This window comes from Idiotropiscis lumnitzeri, chromosome 8, assembly GCF_059441095.1.
Source record: "Idiotropiscis lumnitzeri isolate Australia: NSW breed Sydney's pygmy pipehorse chromosome 8, RoL_Ilum_1.0, whole genome shotgun sequence".
NCBI classification, from domain to species: Eukaryota; Metazoa; Chordata; class Actinopteri; order Syngnathiformes; family Syngnathidae; genus Idiotropiscis; species Idiotropiscis lumnitzeri.
This window is the reverse complement of record NC_142398.1, coordinates 5867459-5884834: the sequence shown is the minus strand read 5'-3', so window position 1 is coordinate 5884834 and position 17376 is coordinate 5867459. Positions and strand designations below refer to the sequence as shown.

The 17376-nt window shown below is 43.9% G+C and overlaps 3 protein-coding genes across 5 annotated transcripts; 2 read left to right on the top strand and 1 right to left on the bottom strand.

Moving 5' to 3' along the window:
* On the bottom strand, positions 1-1485 carry LOC148331843 (galectin-5-like). The gene is made up of 6 exons (XM_088302296.1): positions 1392-1485; positions 1295-1315; positions 823-974; positions 590-678; positions 333-522; positions 1-167 (listed from the first exon to the last, which is right to left on the bottom strand). Exons 1-6 carry the CDS (start codon positions 1483-1485, stop codon positions 21-23), a joined length of 693 nt encoding a protein of 230 aa, XP_088158422.1. The 3' UTR covers positions 1-20.
* A 3636-nt stretch (positions 1486-5121) lies between these two features.
* Positions 5122-17193, top strand: LOC148331841 (galectin-5-like). Of its 3 annotated transcripts, none has more exons than XM_088301862.1 (7): positions 5122-5195; positions 6119-6178; positions 13193-13285; positions 13691-15439; positions 15584-15672; positions 15740-15929; positions 16090-17193. In XM_088301862.1, exons 4-7 carry the CDS (start codon positions 14873-14875, stop codon positions 16234-16236), a joined length of 993 nt encoding a protein of 330 aa, XP_088157988.1. In that variant the 5' UTR covers positions 5122-5195; positions 6119-6178; positions 13193-13285; positions 13691-14872; the 3' UTR covers positions 16237-17193. The 3 variants fall into 3 exon arrangements, with proteins under 3 accessions (XP_088157988.1, XP_088157990.1, XP_088157989.1); XM_088301864.1 differs by lacking the exon at positions 5122-5195 and having other exon boundaries at positions 6042-6178; positions 13691-13895; positions 15275-15439; XM_088301863.1 differs by lacking the exons at positions 5122-5195; positions 6119-6178 and adding an exon at positions 11276-11406.
* Positions 10578-13847, top strand: eslec (eosinophil lineage-specific marker). Its single transcript, XM_088302295.1, has 4 exons — positions 10578-10638; positions 11258-11406; positions 13489-13526; positions 13691-13847. The coding sequence occupies exons 1-4, from the start codon at positions 10578-10580 to the stop codon at positions 13845-13847; spliced, it is 405 nt and encodes a 134-aa protein (XP_088158421.1).
* Positions 17194-17376: the final 183 nt, after the last annotated feature.

The window sequence follows — 17376 nt, the reverse complement described above, 5'->3', positions numbered from 1 at the left end:
GGTGGCCGGCGACGTCGTCGTCACATCAGCCGGATGCCGGTCAGCATTGCATGCCACACCTCAAGCCAGTTGACGCTTTGCAGGTCCTTAACTTGATAGTCGAAGTCCAGCCGGAGGTCGTTATTGAAGTTCAGGTGGAAGGTGCCATTGTCACACTTGATGACGATCTGGATGGTGACAAGACAGCAGGGTCACTAAGCGCTCCTTAATCAGTCAACACTTTTTTCCGGTCAAGTCAGGAAATGCCGACACGTGACAGACTGGTGGCCCGTCAAGGTCAAGACACATTCATTTGGGCGACGAGCAGCCGACAACGGAACGATGGGCGTCACCTTGAAGTCGAGACCGCGTCCAAACGGCCGTCGTTGGGGAAGGTCCTCGGTACGCTTGGCGCCCCATTTGCCGTCCACTCTGGAGTTGAGGACCACGGTTTTTTTTGCGAAGTCAAAAGTCAGGCGTAGCGCCGTCTCGCCGTCGTCACGATTGCTGCCGTCCTCGTGCACCCGCAGGTTGACGATGAGCCTGCGGCACAAACGCGTTGTCATGGTAACAGCATTGCGTGCACAAGCATGGCATCTTGGCCTTTTACTTCTCCGCTTTGGAATTGGCTCGCCCTCTGATGACAATGCTGCGGTTCACGGCGAGGCCGTCGTCGAGCGCGGCTTGGAATCCGCCGTTCTACGCACACAATGGAGAAAGCTGTCAAATCCACGACGCGCTTTGTGTCCAAGTCAACTTCTTTGTGGACAAACATTAGCCCTCATTTTCTCAATGGGGTCCACGAACGCTTTTCAGCATTCACAGCGCAAACAATCGACTCACCGGGTTGACAAACATGGCAAGCAGGCATGAGCATGTGACGTTGCGAGAGGAACACGCCGTACGACTGGCCGAGCTGGCGCAGGTCTCTGGCTCCTCAGCAGTTGGGAGGTGGGAGGAGTGGGGACGGTAGAAGCGGTGGGACACACGGGGGCCTCGGGAAGAGCGGGGCAAGAAAGATTGCACGGAGCAGGATGACCGTTAGGGATTGCCTCAAGGCAACGAGGAAAGTTACAGATGGGCTCAGGACAAATAGGTGCAGGGCAGTTGCAGATAGGTTCGGGGCAACTTGGATTCGTAAAGTTGCAGACAGGGTTGGGGCAACTTGGAAAGTTACAGACAGGTTCAGGGCAACGAGCAGGATGACAGGTACAGGTGGGCGGAGCACACTGGGGGCAGTTATCACATTCAGGGCAGTCCAAGGTAATAGAGGGACAGTCATGTTGAGGACAGACAGGACGAGGACACTGATTACAGGCTGGGCAAGGGGTCTGGTCTGCAAGGAAAGGAAACAATCCATTTGAAAGGAGAAGACATGCATGCAAACGTTCTTGTTGGTCATGCACTTCTACATGTGGCCACGAGGGAGCGGCGGCATCTTTTGAAGAAATCGGATGTATGCCGCTTTTTTTGGTTGCTGGATTGCTCGTCACTAGTGATGGGCATAACGGTTGTTTTAAGTGAACTGAATCATTAGAAACAGTTCATTAAAAAGATTCATCGTAAAGAATCGTTCACTGAATCATTCACCGTCATCTCCCAGCTGCTGCAGACAGAGGCGCCTCATTGGTGAGTGGTTCCTTCCTTGGCGAATCGTGAATCATTCGCAACAAAACAGCGTGCACTGACTGAACTGATGTACTGCATGGAGTTCTCGTTTGTGTGAACCAGAAATGGCAGCGACACGTTCACTCACTTAATCGTCGGTGAACGGGAACTGACGTCACGGATTGCTTCGTGAACGCCAATACCGTGGCAGTATTTTCAGTAAATCACGTTTACATGTGACATTGGCTGCTAGTTGGGTGTTCGCGAAGATTGACAAAAAAAAAAAAAAGAATGAATCACTTCAGGAAGTGATTCATTCACTAATGTTCACTGAAAAGATTTGTTCTTTTTGAACGAATCGTTCGCGAACGACACAACACTACTCGCCACTATTAGTTTAGTCCTTGAGATGATACAAGGGTGCGCCAGCAAAGAAAAAGAGACATTTGTTTTTTCGAATAGAAAGTTTTCTAGGGAGCATATTGGGGAGAATAAGTGCAATTGCAAAGCAATCATTCGCAGAGGTGGTGAAGGGAGCTTATCTGCCAGTTGAATAGAAGCACCTACACCACTTCTGATGACATGCATGGCAATCTAGTTCTGAACTAAACTTCAGTTAAGCACATTCAAGCTAAATGGAGGAGGAAAAGGTTTTGATTTGTTAACGTGATTGTGCGCTTGTTGCCGGGCGATATACATGCCGGTGTTCTGAAATTCCTTCCTACCCATCGCGGCGTCCTACCAATGCCTAGTGCGCATGCACACAACGCCGTTGTAGATATTTGACCTACCTGTCGTTTGTTCGATTAAAAGTGGGGATGACTTATTTTTATTCTCATTGAGTCTTATTTGAATTTTTCATTGCCTCAAAATACACTTGACGTGTGTTTCTGTCAAGCACATTACTTACGCAGTATGTATGCCACACTCATTTGATATCGCCAGTAAAAGTTGTTTGTCAACATATCTATGTCAGGGTGTCCTACCTGCTTGCCTCTACGTGTATTTAACTAAAGGATTTTTTTTTATAATTCTACCTATATGCATGTAAACAAAAGAATCTGAAAGCACACGGTAGTACTTTGCTGACAAATTAGCCTCTGGTAGGACATTTTGACTGATCTGGCTGTCAAATCTATGGCGTTAGATTTATGCCGCAATTATGTACATGAAATGTCAAATACCGCGTACAAAAATGAGATTCGCGTGTACGTAATGTTAAATACCGCGTACGAGCCATAATTATGTAACCATAATGTCAAATAACGCTTACGAAAACATGTTTTGTACGTACCAAAATGTGTTTTGCGTATACAAGACCCACCACACGTACTCACAAAATATTTCTCTCTCCTCTCCGGTACAAAACGCAGATTTACGCTTACAATGCAAGCGTGTTAACTGTGCCACAATTATTAACCAATCAGGAGTCGGACACTAGGGCCGATTCTGATTGGCTGTTTACTGTCCAGTCGCATTTTACAGCAGTATAGCGTCCTGGAAGAATAAGAATCTGCGTTTTGTACGGTAAAGGAGAGAGAAGCCGTAAGCGTAAAACCTATTTTGTGCGTGAGCGTGGTGGGTCTTGTACACGCGAAACACATTTTGGAACGTACAAAACACGTTTTCGTACGCGTTATTTGACATTACGCTTACGTAATAGGGGCTCGTACGCAGTATTTCACATTACGTACACGCGAAATTCATTTTTGTACGCGGTATTTGACATTACGCTTACGTAATTGTGGCATAAATCTAATACAAAGCAGCCTCTGGTAGGACGATTCGTACGGGTAGGATATTTTGGCAAAACACCGGTTGAAATGCAGTCATCAATCCACAATGTGTGGACTCACCCAAGTCACGCTTGCAGACGTATCTCTGACTATAGGAGCAATCATAGTCGTGCCAGCGACCGTCGTCTTTTCGGATCTCACCGCAATGGTTTTCACCAACCGTGTTGTCCGGCTGGCCATCATCCCAGTATCTGAACGAGACAAGCAAGCTATCACACGAAGCCGCAGCAACCAAGAGCTGGCACGCGTGCCGCGTTTTCCTTTCACACACACGAGGCATGCCAGCGCGCTGGGGTGTGTGTGTCTGTGTGTGTAAATTTTCATTTTTATAGTAGGTAGAGCATTTTGCCTTGGTCATTTTATAAGTAGCTCGCATGCTGACCTCTTGCCTGGCACTTGGAAACTCAGCATCTTTCTGCCAATATACTCACTGTCTCTTCTCTGGACATGTCCAAACCATCTCAGTCTGGCATCTCTGACTTTGATCTCCAAAGCCTCTAACATGTGCTATCCCTCGGATGTACTCATTCCTGATGTTATCCATTTTGGTCACTCCCAAAGAGAACCTCAGCATCTTCATCTTTGCCACGTCCAGCTCTGCCTCCTGTCTTTTTCTTCAGGGGTACTGTCCCCAGACCAGACAAGATCGCTTGTGTCAACTTTTTGTTTAGCTGTTCTCCGCGTGCGCGTGCGCGTGCGCGTGCGTGAAAGTAAGTTATGTGTTAGGTTAGCTTTAGTTTGCTCCAGAACTGGGTAGTCCGTCCCGGGGCGGAACGGTCCAGCCCTTTGGCACAGGCCGATGCCAATTTTTTTTTGGGGGGGAGCATTTTTAAAAGACGCTTGACTAAGGAACAGAACAAGTCAATATACAGATGTCAATCTCAGTACATTTTTATTGCTTGTCACGTCTTTATTATATAGGTATTTTAACGCAGGGCTTGATCATTAAAAACGCAGATTGACATTGAGAAGTGTCATTCTTTAGGAGCAGAATTATGGAGTAAGATCACTGTAAAAAAAAGGCAAATGCATAATTAAATGAACCGTGTCAGTCATTGTAAGATTTGTATCTGTAATTATTAAAACGGGATTAAGGGCGGTACAGTGGACGACTGGCTCGCACGATGGCCTCACAGTGAGAGACAGCATCGGGCGTGGGTTCGATCCCGGCGCCGGCCATCCTGTGTGGAGTTTGCATGTTCTCCCCGTGCTTGCGTGGGTTTCCTCAGAGTACTCCGGTTTCCTCTCACATTCCAAAAACATGCATGGTGGGTTGATTGAACACTCTAAATTGCCCCTAGGTATGAGTGTGAGCGCGGAAGGTTGTTCATCTCTGTGTGCCCTGCAATTGGCTGGCAACCAGTTCAGGGTGTCCCCCGCCTACTGCCAGAAGATAGCTGAAGAAGATAGATAGGCTCCAGCACCCCCGCGACCCGAGTGAGGAGAAGCGGGACTGAAAATGGATGGATGGTATCCGTACGTGAGTACGAATCAGAGTTGTGAGGGTTATTTTTTTTTTTGAGTCCGAATAAAAATTGTGAGGGTGAAATGTTTTGTGAATACAAATATCGTTTCTACGACTACAAATCTTCACTACGCACAAATTGCCAGCTGAGGATACAATTCTCACTGTCGGGAGGACAAATCTGCACAATATGCACATTAGGATGACGTCACTCAGGCGACTGGGAGGTCCCAAGGGAAGCCAGTCGAGCGGCGATTCCACGATCCACGCATGCGCAAAGAAGAAAGCAAGACATTCATCCGCGATTTGGCCCTTTGCAAGGTGCGGACAAGTTTATAACAGCTCAGGTAAAGCATCTTCACAGTCAAGTAACGTCAACTACGTGGATATCCAATATATTCATTGTAATTTATTTCATAAAATTGCTCTTAAATAATAAATATTAGCTTTGGACCACAGGCTTACGGCCATAGATGGCTATCTAATGACGCGTTTTACTGTCTGCATTGTATGTACGTGACTGTTTTACGCCGACAAAAATGTTCTGCATTGTATGGATACTGTTAATCACTCGCTAAATTAATCACTCCGTTTTGATTAATCAAAGTAGTCCCACAGAACACAAAAAAGGACATTGTAGTGCTTAATGCAAAAGACAAAGATGCAAAACATGTCTTCTAGACATTTTAGTTATTTTGTTTTCTGCGAGCTTGTTTATGACTACTACTACTACTGAAATGTAGTGACACAATTGAGGAGTGAGGTTTATCAACATTTGACATTTTAGTAATTGACTGTCATTGTCCTTCCATGTTTTTTTTGTGGTACAAATATTAGGTATTTATGATTACAGTATAGAGTGTTGCGCACAATAACATCATGAATCCGTCCCATGGAGCAAACCTGTGATAATCGTGTAATCCAAAAAATGGTATGAAATGTCACTTTTATACGCTTGAGAATATAGTTTGTCAGTACACATTGAATTTACGCAATTTTATTTTGGCAAGCGGTTGCATGAAAAAAAAACCCTGTGTAACTCACAGCAGCGGTGATTTTGTTGTATTTTTCCATTTGGAATTTGCATTGAAAGGTGCTACTTCCGGTTGAAGCTATGTGCTTAAATTATGAATGCAAACTTCCTGTTTAGTACAGTACGTGCTCGTGCTCGTGCTCGTGCTCGTTGCTCTCGTTCACGTTTACAGCTCATAGTTTGCCTTTCGGTTTTGTTTTGCTAATAAATCTCCCTTTACGTTACCTTTGCCCCCAGTTTCCCCGCATCTTTGGGTCCTCCTCCACCTCGCCTTCCCGGGAGCTTAACACGACTGAGGTATTAGTTTTATTTGTTTTGGGATTACCCATTTTGTGTTAAAATTTCGTGTTTGCATTTTGCTATAATATAGAACCGCGTCGTTCCCTTTGTTTTGAAAATATATTGTTTGGCTTCATTGACTATTCAACTGTGACAAAAAAAAACATTATGAATGATTAATGTTGTTCCTGTTGACCAAATAACACACCTGCATACAATTGTCAATACATTAATCATACTTATTTTTTGTATGTTTGAAAATTACAAGAGCAACAATGTCTTGAAACTATTGACAATACACAAGTACAGAGGTTTTGCAGTTTGGCCGCGCTTTATGTATTTTCGAGAGCCTTTAAGTTGCTTTGCTTTTTTGTTTGTCTCCACCAGGATGTTTGTTTTTGTTGTTTTGTGTTCCTCATAAAAGTATTTTTAAAAAGGTGAGCAAGAGGAACAATTTGAGCACTTCAGTGTTGCGGCGCCTGGGTCACAAAAGCTTTATCGCTCCACTTACGCCTCAGATGCAAAGTAAGGAGTTTCGTCTCTCCATGTCCACTCGGTATTAGAGTTCGCACGCCACAGTCCGATCCAGACCCACGCGGAACTTAATCGTGCCGTCAGCCAGGACTGCAAGAAAGGGATAGACAACGGGGGACGAATGAGAGACAGCGCACAAGAGAGACAGACAAAGAGAGAAAGACGTCACCTGCTCCCCTTGGTCCCAAACGCTCGCCAGGTGGCCTCCGAGAGAGAGACAACTGAACTCAGCATCAAACCCATTCATGCTGTCTGTTGAAAAGAAGTAACAGTGGTCCTTGTGGCGCAGCCAGCCCGTTGGACACCTATATTGCGCTTCTGCAACAAGAAAAAGAGCAAAAACAAGATGTGCACGCGTGAGCATGCAGAATGGAAAAGTCGAGTGCAACACATGGCTGCATTCGTCATGACACCCGCGCGTGTGCCGCCGGCAATTACAAATGAGCGCCTCGGGAGGGCGCTATGAGACAAAGTCCAACGCGCACGGCAGCAATCACAAAGTCACGCGCACTCATTAAAGTTGCACCAAAGAGGGCAGGATGTGCGTGTAAATTGAAATAGCGTATAGCTTTAAAATATAGTACTTCCACACGGCGCACTTCATGTTCCGGGGCCTTTTCAACAGGGACATCATGCGCATATTCCGTTGTCTGCCTGCCTGCACAATCGAGTCCTCGATGAGCGCATGTCGACATTTTAGACAAGAAACTCGCGCGCGTGTCAAGAAATTAAAGGCATAAATTGAGGCGAGGCATATGTGACATGTTGCGTTTCCATGGAATTTTCACGGGTTGTTCGGGACAAAACAAACTAAAATTATGGACTTTCATTGCTAGTTAATTGTCACTGGTGAACTTTCCAAATCACTGTTATTCCGATGACAAAGGTCGTGCTTCACGTGCAAATGATAGACTTCAGAACACCAACTCGACGTTTGATTTCAATTAGGAATGAAGACAATTCAACGACACACGGCACATGGGAAAAGGACTACAAATCGTTCCCTCGCAAGAGACAAAAGTGAACATTTGCTCACCTACGCAGGTCCAAGCCAGACCAAGTGTGACGATCAGACTCGCGACGGATGGCAGACTCATGTTGGGTGACTCGCCCTGTGCTCCAAGTCAGCCGATCGCAAAGAAGAAAAGGAGAAGCCAACTGAGATGGGTATGAGAATGGGACGCTGCAACAAATGACTGAGCCCTTCAAGTGGGGGCTGCCTGCGCCTGCCAGCCCTGCCTTGTCCCGAGAACACACCCAAAGCACGTCACACAGGACACTTTGGGCCTTTGCGCTTGCATCTGGACGTGCGTGACGTCACTTCACAAAACGCTTTGATTTAGTTTAGCTGCACAACACGACAAGAAACGGAAAAACAACTGTCTCGCTTGGTTTGCGTCAGATTGTACAACATCCAAATTTAAAAAAGGAGCAAAAGTCGCGTTCCTGCTGCCAGCAAGAATGACAAAAATGTTCTCAGTGAAGTGTCTCACTAAAACTCAGTTCAGTGCACCAATGCAAGTGTGTCAGAGCCATAATAATTGCGAACATTTGTTTTTTGCCATTTGTATGTTTGTGAAAAGAAATTATACATTGATTTGTCTTTTGTAATTTTTTTTTATTTTGGGGGGGGTTGAAATATGTCCGAGATGTTTAATTAAAAATCAGTTCAGTGCAGCATTGCAAGTGTATTCAGTGATGACAGTCGCTTATTTGTCGGGCGTTTATTTTATTTATCTATTTTATTCGCAGTTTGTGTTTTGATTTCAAACTAAGTGGATTGTTTCTTTTTGACAACATATCTGCACTATGATCCCAAAGGAAACATCATATATATTATAATGATCTTAATGACGGCACGGTGGACCACTGTTAAGCACGTTGGCCTCACAGTGCGGAGGTTGTGGGTTTGATTCTGGCTCCGGCCTTCCTCGGCGGATTTTGCATGTTCTCCCCGTGCCTGTGTGGGTTTTCTCCGGGCACTCCGGTTTCCTCCCACATTCCAAAAACATGCATGGCAGGTTGATTGGACTCTCTAAGTTGCCCCAAGGTGTGAGTGTGAGTGCGGATGGTTGATTGTCTTCGTGTGCCATGCGATTTGCTGGCAACCAGTTCAGGGTGTACCCCGTCTACTGCCTGATGACTGCTGGGGCTAGGCTCCAGCACACCCCGCGACCCTTTGAAAGAGAAGTGGTTAAAATAATGGATGGATCTTAATGACGTATGCACATCCAAATTAACAGTGTCCTCCTTTGGATCATAGTACAGATCTGTTGTGAATTGCGCGATTCTATAAATAAAGTTGTATTGCATTGTTGTCAAAAGGAAACCAACGACTTAGTTTGAAATCAAAGCAGAAAACTGCTAAAACAACAACAAAAAAAGGGGTGAGGGAAGAAGATGCCGACAGGATGAACGACTGTCAACAGCGAATACACTTTGTAGAGGCCATCTTTGATTCCTGTAGTTTCTTCTTATTTTCGTTGTTCAACCTCTTCATTTAATGGTGGACACAAACAACGTTTTACACATGAACACTGACGGTCGCAGCACGGTAAAAAGACCGTGTTTCTTATCCGCCATCAATTTTATTTCTTTTCCAACAAAGCACAACACTTTCTTCTTCATGTATAACAGTAAAAAAAAAAGCTTTATTGATGCCTTGACATATTAAAAAAGAACTAATGGACATGCTATAATGTATAGCAACAGTCATTTCCCTGTAATTACAAAACCCAGTAGAATAACTGTTGATACAGCCACACTAATAGATAACTTCAGCTAATTCTGAACCACAAAGGAGTACATGTTCACCTGTGACCTTGCAGCGCAGACACTTCTGCTACTTTTTAACAGTTTGAGATGTGCATGTGTTTTGTGGCTTCCTGTCAGCGCAGGCCCTTCTGTTAACACTGAATCACAAAGGTACATGTTCACTTGAACTTCAATTGACCTGTAAGCATAGTTTGAAACTTGATAATATGACAAACTAATTTCTTTGACAAACACAGAGTGTAATGTAAATATTATTATATATTATTAGATTTTATATGGATGATGTATTGTCTTGATATAAATTAAGTAAAAATGCACTGAAAACTGGGGGTAGGACTTGAGAAGTTCTCTACTTCGTCCTAGTACCTATTGAACACATAAACTGTGCTGATGACATTCGTTTTTTTTCTTTTTCCTTTTAAATCTTCTACGTATGACTATATTCATTTCAGATCTATTTATATGTTCAATAAAAAAATCATGATCAGAATAATGAATTGCGCCCTTTACCGTAGATAGTCTCAACATCTCGTATACAACAAACAAAAATAAAAATAATTCAAAAGACAAATAAATGTATAATTTCTTTTCGTAAAACATACAAATGGCAAAAAACAAATGTTTGCCATTATTATCCATAAAAATAGAGAAACGTGTGAAATGGCTCTTACACACTTTCATTGGTGCACTGAACTGACTTTTAGTGAGACACTTCACTGAGGACATTTTTGTCATTCTTGCTGGCAGCAGGCACGCGACTTTTGCTTCTTTTTTAAATTTGGATGTTGTACAATCTGACGCAAACCAAGCGAGACAGTTTTTTCCGTTTCTTGTCGTGTTGTGCAGCTAAACTAAATCAAAGCGTTTTGTGAAGTGACGTCACGCACGTCCAGGTGCGAGCGCAAAGGCCCAAAGTGCGTCAAGTGTGTCCTGTGTGACGTGCTTTGAGTGTGTTCTCGGGACAAGGCAGGGCTGGCAGGCGCAGGCAGCCCCCACTTGAAGGGCTCAGTCATTTGTTGCAGCGTCCCATTCTCATACCCATCTCAGTTGGCTTCTCCTTTTCTTCTTTGCGATCGGCTGACTTGGAGCACAGGGCGAGTCACCCAACATGAGTCTGCCTTCCGTCGCGAGTCTGATCGTCACACTTGGTCTGGCTTGGACCTGCGTAGGTGAGCAAATGTTCACTTTTGTCTCTTGCGAGGGAACGATTTGTAGTCCTTTTCCCACGTGCCGTGTGTCGTTGAATTGTCTTCATTCCGAATGGAAATCGAACGTCGAGTTGGTGTTCTGAAGTCTTATCATTTGCACGTGAAGCACGACCTTTGTCATCGGAATAACAGTGATTTGGAAAGTTCACCAGTGACAATTAACTAGCAATAGAAGTCCACAATTTTAGTTTGTTTTGTCCCGAACAAACCGTGAATATTCCATGGAAACGCAACATGTCACATATGCCTCGCCTCAATTTATGCCTTTAATTTCTTGACGCGCGCGCGAGTTTCTTGTCTAATATGTCGACATGCGCTCATCGAGGACGCGATTGTGCAGGCAGACAACAACGGAATATGTGCATGATGTCCCTGTTGAAAAGGCCCCGGAACATTTAAAGCTATACGATATTTAAATGTACACGCACATCCTGCCCTCTTTGGTGCAACTTTAGTGAGTGCTTGTGACTTTGTGATTGCTGCCGTGCGCGTTGGACTTTATTGTCTCGTAGCGCCCTCCCGAGGCGCTCATTTGCAATGGCCGGGTGCCACAAAGAATCTTCTCATCTTGTCGTTTTAGAAGCGCATTATAAGTGTCCGATGGGCTGGCGGCGCTACAGGGATCACTGTTACTTCTTTTCGACCGACTCCATGGGCGGGAGGGAGGCTGAATTGAGCTGTCGCGCCAAGCAAGGCTACCTGGCGAGCGTTTGGGACCAAGAGGAGCAGGTGACGTCTGTTTTTTTTTTTAGTATCCTTATTTAACATTCGTTAATTACAAAAGTCAGCAGAACACATTTAAAGGTTTAAGACAACGAATATAACGCGAGCGGGTGAAGTAAAAAAAAATAGAGCGCACAGAAAACAAAACGATTAAATATATGCAAAAATACAGACGGAAAACAAAACATTAAAATCATACAAGCAGAAATAGTTTTAATTGATTTCCGTTTTAAAGAATATCTTATTGTAGAAATACAATGTTTGAACTTGTTAATGAAACCAGAAAAGCAAATTTGGCCATTATTAAAATTAGATTCATCAAATACATTTTATATTTTTTTTTCAGCAAACCCAAAAAGCTCAAAATCCATTCCAAAATAAAGCAACTTTTTTTAAAAAAAAAACATGATTTGTCATGAAAATACTCAGGTCACTCCATATGGATTCTACTAATGGACATTGCCAAAAAAAGACAAAAGCACAGTTTAAGGAGAGTTAGAACAGAGAAGCTATACAGTTTACATCAATGTCTTTCTTGAACCTTTTTTCAATATAAGCTTTAGATGGATAAATTGATGAACAATTTTTATTTTAAACCCTCAATCTTATTTGTAATTAAGTAACGATTAGGTAAGTGCCAGATATTCTTCCACATTATATCATCCACAAAGGCCGACCAAAATGCGACTACATGTCAGAATCAGAATCAGAAATCCCTTTATTGTCATTGTACTCAAGTGTGCAACGAGATTAGAGAGCTCCCCTCTCCAGTGCAATACAACAAAAATTAAGATAGATATATAAATTAGATAAATAAGAGAATAGTTAGTGGAATGGAAAATAATACTGGATAGGATATATAAAAACACATAACGTTGCTGTTCTGCAAGGTAAGGGTGGTCATGTGTGTGTGTGTGAGAGTTTAGAATGGAGATGGCTCCTGGAAAGAAACTGTTTCTCAGTCTATTAGTCCTTGATTTGATGCACCTGTAGCGCCTGCCAGAGGGCATCAGGTCGAACAGGTGTGAGTTTGGGTGGGTATTGTCTTTGACGATATTGAGAGCCCTGCTGAGGCACCAGCGGGGTAGATGTCCGACAGTGAGGGGAGAGGGCAGCCAATAATAAAAAATAAATATAATGTGTGGCTGAGGTAACATTTTTCTGAAGAAATATTCTAATTTTGTCTTTACCATGAGATTTGGAGAAACATTCTTTTTCCACAAGCCAAGCTAAAAAAGATTAATATCATGATTGCAAACAAGAACTAAATACAATCAACCCATTTGAGAAAAAAGGTACTTAGGGATGATGTTCCATATGGAGGTGGGATTGGTCAGTGTTTCAGTCACTTCAGCTTGAGTGTATATTTAAAATATAAAAATACCCCCAAATTAAGCCCTCCATTTTCATATGAAGCCTTTCTCAAGTAATGAGTCTTTGTTTTTCCACCCAAAAGAATTAAAAGAGCATCTTGTCAATCTTTTTAATTGCTTGTCATCAAGGTGAAGAGCCATTGAGTGGCAAAATCCCTTCATCCTTTGTAATCAAAACCCTCCCTTTTAGTGAAGGATCCCTTTACAAACAAAAAAGAAATATTTTTGGAGCTTTATGTATGATGGGTTTGAATTTTAGAGAACTTCTCATTTTTTGATTCTTAGGAATTTTAATTCTAAGATATATTTCCTTTTTCTTATTGGAATACCACAAGATTTAGAACATTCCTTAATGGCCATAAGATGGTGACGTCTTTCTCTCTCGCACTTTTTTATTCTCGTCTCACTTTTTCTTGCAGTCCTGGCTGCAGTCACGAACAACAACTGTGGATTGAGGAGACTAATCGCAATTGGCAGTGGTCAGATGGAACTCCTTACCATGAATCTGAGGCGTAAGTGTCCTTCTGGAAAGAGAACGTGACAAAGTTTGTGAGCCGCAGGAAGCGCCTGAATTTTTCCTCCTCCTCCCTATCTCAGAAATGTTCAGGTACAAAATGACTGCAAGACAACAAGTCATAGTTATTTGAGAACATTCAGCAAAAGAATAGTTAGATTACTTAATTGCGTTAGTAAACAGTCTTTTTTTCCCCTTGAGGTGAACCGGAAGTCCGCCTGCTGTCACCTGTTCATGCTGTGACTTTGGAATAGCAAAGAAAGCAAAAGCCAGTCTTAAATTTGTAATATCTAGTTATTAATATTTGGTTCTATTAAATAAAGGCGATGAAAGGCATGGAAGTTCTTGTGTGCTCGGGCTCTTTGGCTCCGGCACTGTGTCAAAGCTCGCTCGTCACTTTCAGGTTCTGGGATGATAACCAGCCCAACTACTGGAATGGAAAAGAAGAACGCTGCGTAACGATTAGGAGCACTGGAAGTGGTCGCTGGCACGACTATCCGTGCCCCTTCAACTTCAAATACATCTGCAAGCGCGACTTGGGCGAGTCCATATCTTGTTGATATGTGGCTACATTGCATCAGGGTATGCATTTTAGACGTCCCAGCACAGTAAGGCTCTTTTTCTTTGCTGGTGCGCGCTTGTATCTTGTCAAGGACCAAACTAATAGTGGTGCGAACAACCCTGCAAAACAGATGCACACTCTCGGTTAGGGCTGGGCGATAAACCAAAAATTGACCATTACTGAAATTTATTACAATGAATTAAATCATTTTGTCCATGTCGGTAAATTCGGTGTTTTAAAAAAGAAAAGCTTTTTTCTCTGTGCGGCAATGTTCATGCCCCTTTAAAACGGCTCCACCCGTCTGAACGAGAAAGAAAACAGACGTCGCTGTCGTAGCCGGCGATTCAAATCCAGAAGCGTTTTCACCACCCACAACACAACCATGCTGTGCTGAAAGTTCAAAGTGAGAAGCAAGGTTCGACAAGTGACGTATTTCCCGATATGGACTACATCGGGCCGGGAGAGACATGCCAAGCATTTTGCATCTACATCCGACTTGTGGTCGGGTCGCAACATGGATCCCTGATTGAGCCTGACTGTGCATTACATAGACGACAAGTGCCGACTGCGCACCAGAGAACTCGAGACGGCACATTTTCCCCGATGATGCACACTTGTTTATTTGGCTTGCATTGACATTTTCTTTCATTTAATTTCGCATTTTTTTATTTGCCATTATTTATATCATTACAGCATCTTGGCGCAATCTTTTTGCAGAAAATTATTTTGCAAGAGGTACCCTTTTTTTCTTTGTGACATTGTTCAAGTCATGCAAAGCAAGCGATTTGGAATGTTTATACAAATGATTTTTGTACTTTTATTTTTCATTGAAAATAATGTGTACCAGTTGGTCAATAAAAAAAGCAGTTTCTATGCATTTCCTGCATTTATTTTGATTTTAGTCCACGGGGGGAATTTATTGTGCATTTATCGTTATCAGGTAAAATCGCTCAATTTATCGCGATATTGATTTGAGGTCATATCGCCCAGCCCTACTCTCGGTGTCTTCAAAATACAAAGCACATGACCAACAAGAAAGTATGCATGCATGTCTTCACCTTTCAAATGGATTGTTTCCTTGCAGACCAGACCGCTTGCCCAACCTGTAATCAGTGCCTTGATCCTACCTGTCCTCAACCTGTCTGTAATCGTCCTTCTGTTCGCTGTCCTATTTGTCCTGACTGTCCTCAATGTTCTGATCCCATCTGTACCTGTCATCCTGCTCATTGCCCTGAACCTGTCTGTAACTTTACTAGTTGCCCCAACCCTGTCTGCAACTTTGCAAATCCAAGTTGCCCCGAACCTATCTGCAACTGCCCTGCACCTATTTGTCCTGAGCCCATCTGTAACTTTCCTCGTTGCCTTGAGGCAATCCCTAACGGTCATCCTGCTGCGTGCAATCTTTCTTGCCCCGCTCTTCCCGAGGCCCCCGTGTGTCCCACCGCTTCTACCGTCCCCACTCCTCCCTCCTCTCAACTGCTGACACCGACCGGTGAGGAGCCAGAGACCTGCGCCAGCTCGGCCAGTCGTACGGCGTGTTCCTCTCGCAACGTCACATGCTCGTGCCTGCTCGCCATGTTTGCCAACCCGGTGAGTCGATGGTTTACGCTGTGAATGCTGAAGAGCGTTCGTGGACCCCATTGAGAACATGAGGGCAAATGTTTGTCCACAAAGAAGTTGACTTGGACACAAAGCGCGTCGTGGATTTGACAGCTTTCTCCATTGTGTGCGTAGAACGGCGGATTCCAAGCCGCGCTCGACGACGGCCTCGCCGTGAACCGCAGCATCGTCATCAGAGGGCGAGCCAATTCCAAAGCGGAGAAGTAAAAGGCCAAGATGGCATGCTTGTGCACGCAATGCCGTTACCATGACAACGCGTTTGTGCCGCAGGCTCATTGTCAACCTGCGGGTGCACGAGGACGGCAGCAATCGTGACGACGGGAAGACGGCGCTACGCCTGACTTTTGACTTCGCAAAACAAACCGTGGTCCTCAACTCCAGAGTGGACGGCAAATGGGGCGTCAAGCGTACCGAGGACCTTCCCCAACGACGGCCGTTTGGACGCGGTCTCGACTTCAAGGTGACGCCCATCGTTCCGTTGTCGGCTGCTCATCGCCCAAATGAATGTGTCTTGACCTTGACGGGCCACCAGTCTGTCACGTGTCGGCCAGACTTGACCGGAAAAAAGTGTTGACTGATTAAGTAGTGCTTAGTGACCCTGCTGTCTTGTCACCATCCAGATCGTCATCAAGTGTGACAATGGCACCTTCCACCTGAACTTCAATAACGACCTCCGGCTGGACTTCGACTATCAAGTTAAGGACCTGCAAAGCGTCAACTGGCTTGAGGTGTGGCATGCAATGCTGACCGGCATCCGGCTGATGTGACGACGACGTCGCCGGCCACCGCAGCGTCCTGTTTGGATGTCGTCAGGAAAGCAAATGATTAGTAGATGTCATCGGGGGTGCCCAATTTAGGGGGACTAAGACTGATCGCTAATTTTGACTTGGTCTTTGTTTTATTGCTGCCTAAAACCTTGTATTCTTCAAAGACTATTTCTGTCAAACGAGTTTTTTTTGTAACAATTCGTAATAATTTTCCACAGTCAGGAGCTGCTCATGATTTTCTCTGAAACGATGTTATGTCATCAGCAAATAGGATTTTTTAAAAGTACTTTAGACAAACTGCAGATATTGTTGCTATGAACAATTTGCGACCAATCACAGACCCTTGGGCAACCCTGTGAGATATCTTCAACTGGTTCGAATTCATGGAAAACGAATTTAATATCAATATAAACTGCTCGAAATATGCATCATACAAAAATGATTTACATCACCATGTTACCCAAAGCCGTCACGTTTGTGCTGTACAGATCTCTTCTTCGGCCAAACAGCACCTTCGTTTTCAAGGCCATAAACTGTCAATAGTATTGCCAGCCGCCATTGCACGGAGAAGAGATATATAAAATATGAGGTACGTTTGAGAAATTTGCTGTGAACAAATGAGCAACCAGCTTTGCAAGTGTCGGACGCTTGGCGCCCCCCAGAGGTCTCTTTCGGTCCTGCAAAAGCACAAAGTAACACGTCTGAGGATGGGGGCGGGCAATACCAATGGTGTAGTTTACAGGGGGCTGTTATATTTGAATTGAAAACTGAAAACATTTATGAAAGTCGATCGATTGTAGATGGAAAATTCAAATTAAACAAATAAGCAATTTATGTCATTCAATAATTCAGTTTCAATTCAAATATTCAAGTTAAGCAATTCAGATACAAATCAATGTCCAGATTCAGTTTCTAGTGGCACAAATATCAGCCCCCCAGTGCGCACGCCCTCGAGTACGCTCCAATTCTCCCTTTTTGCATACCATTCTTATCCTACTTGCCATTAAAATGGCCTTTCCATTAAAATGGCCTCCCATATACAACTCTTCTGCGCCAGACCCCTTTTCTGTATACACGTACATTGGGAAGTCGAGGACCCCTGTCGGAATCTCTGACCCATCTGAAACAACGTGGAGTCCC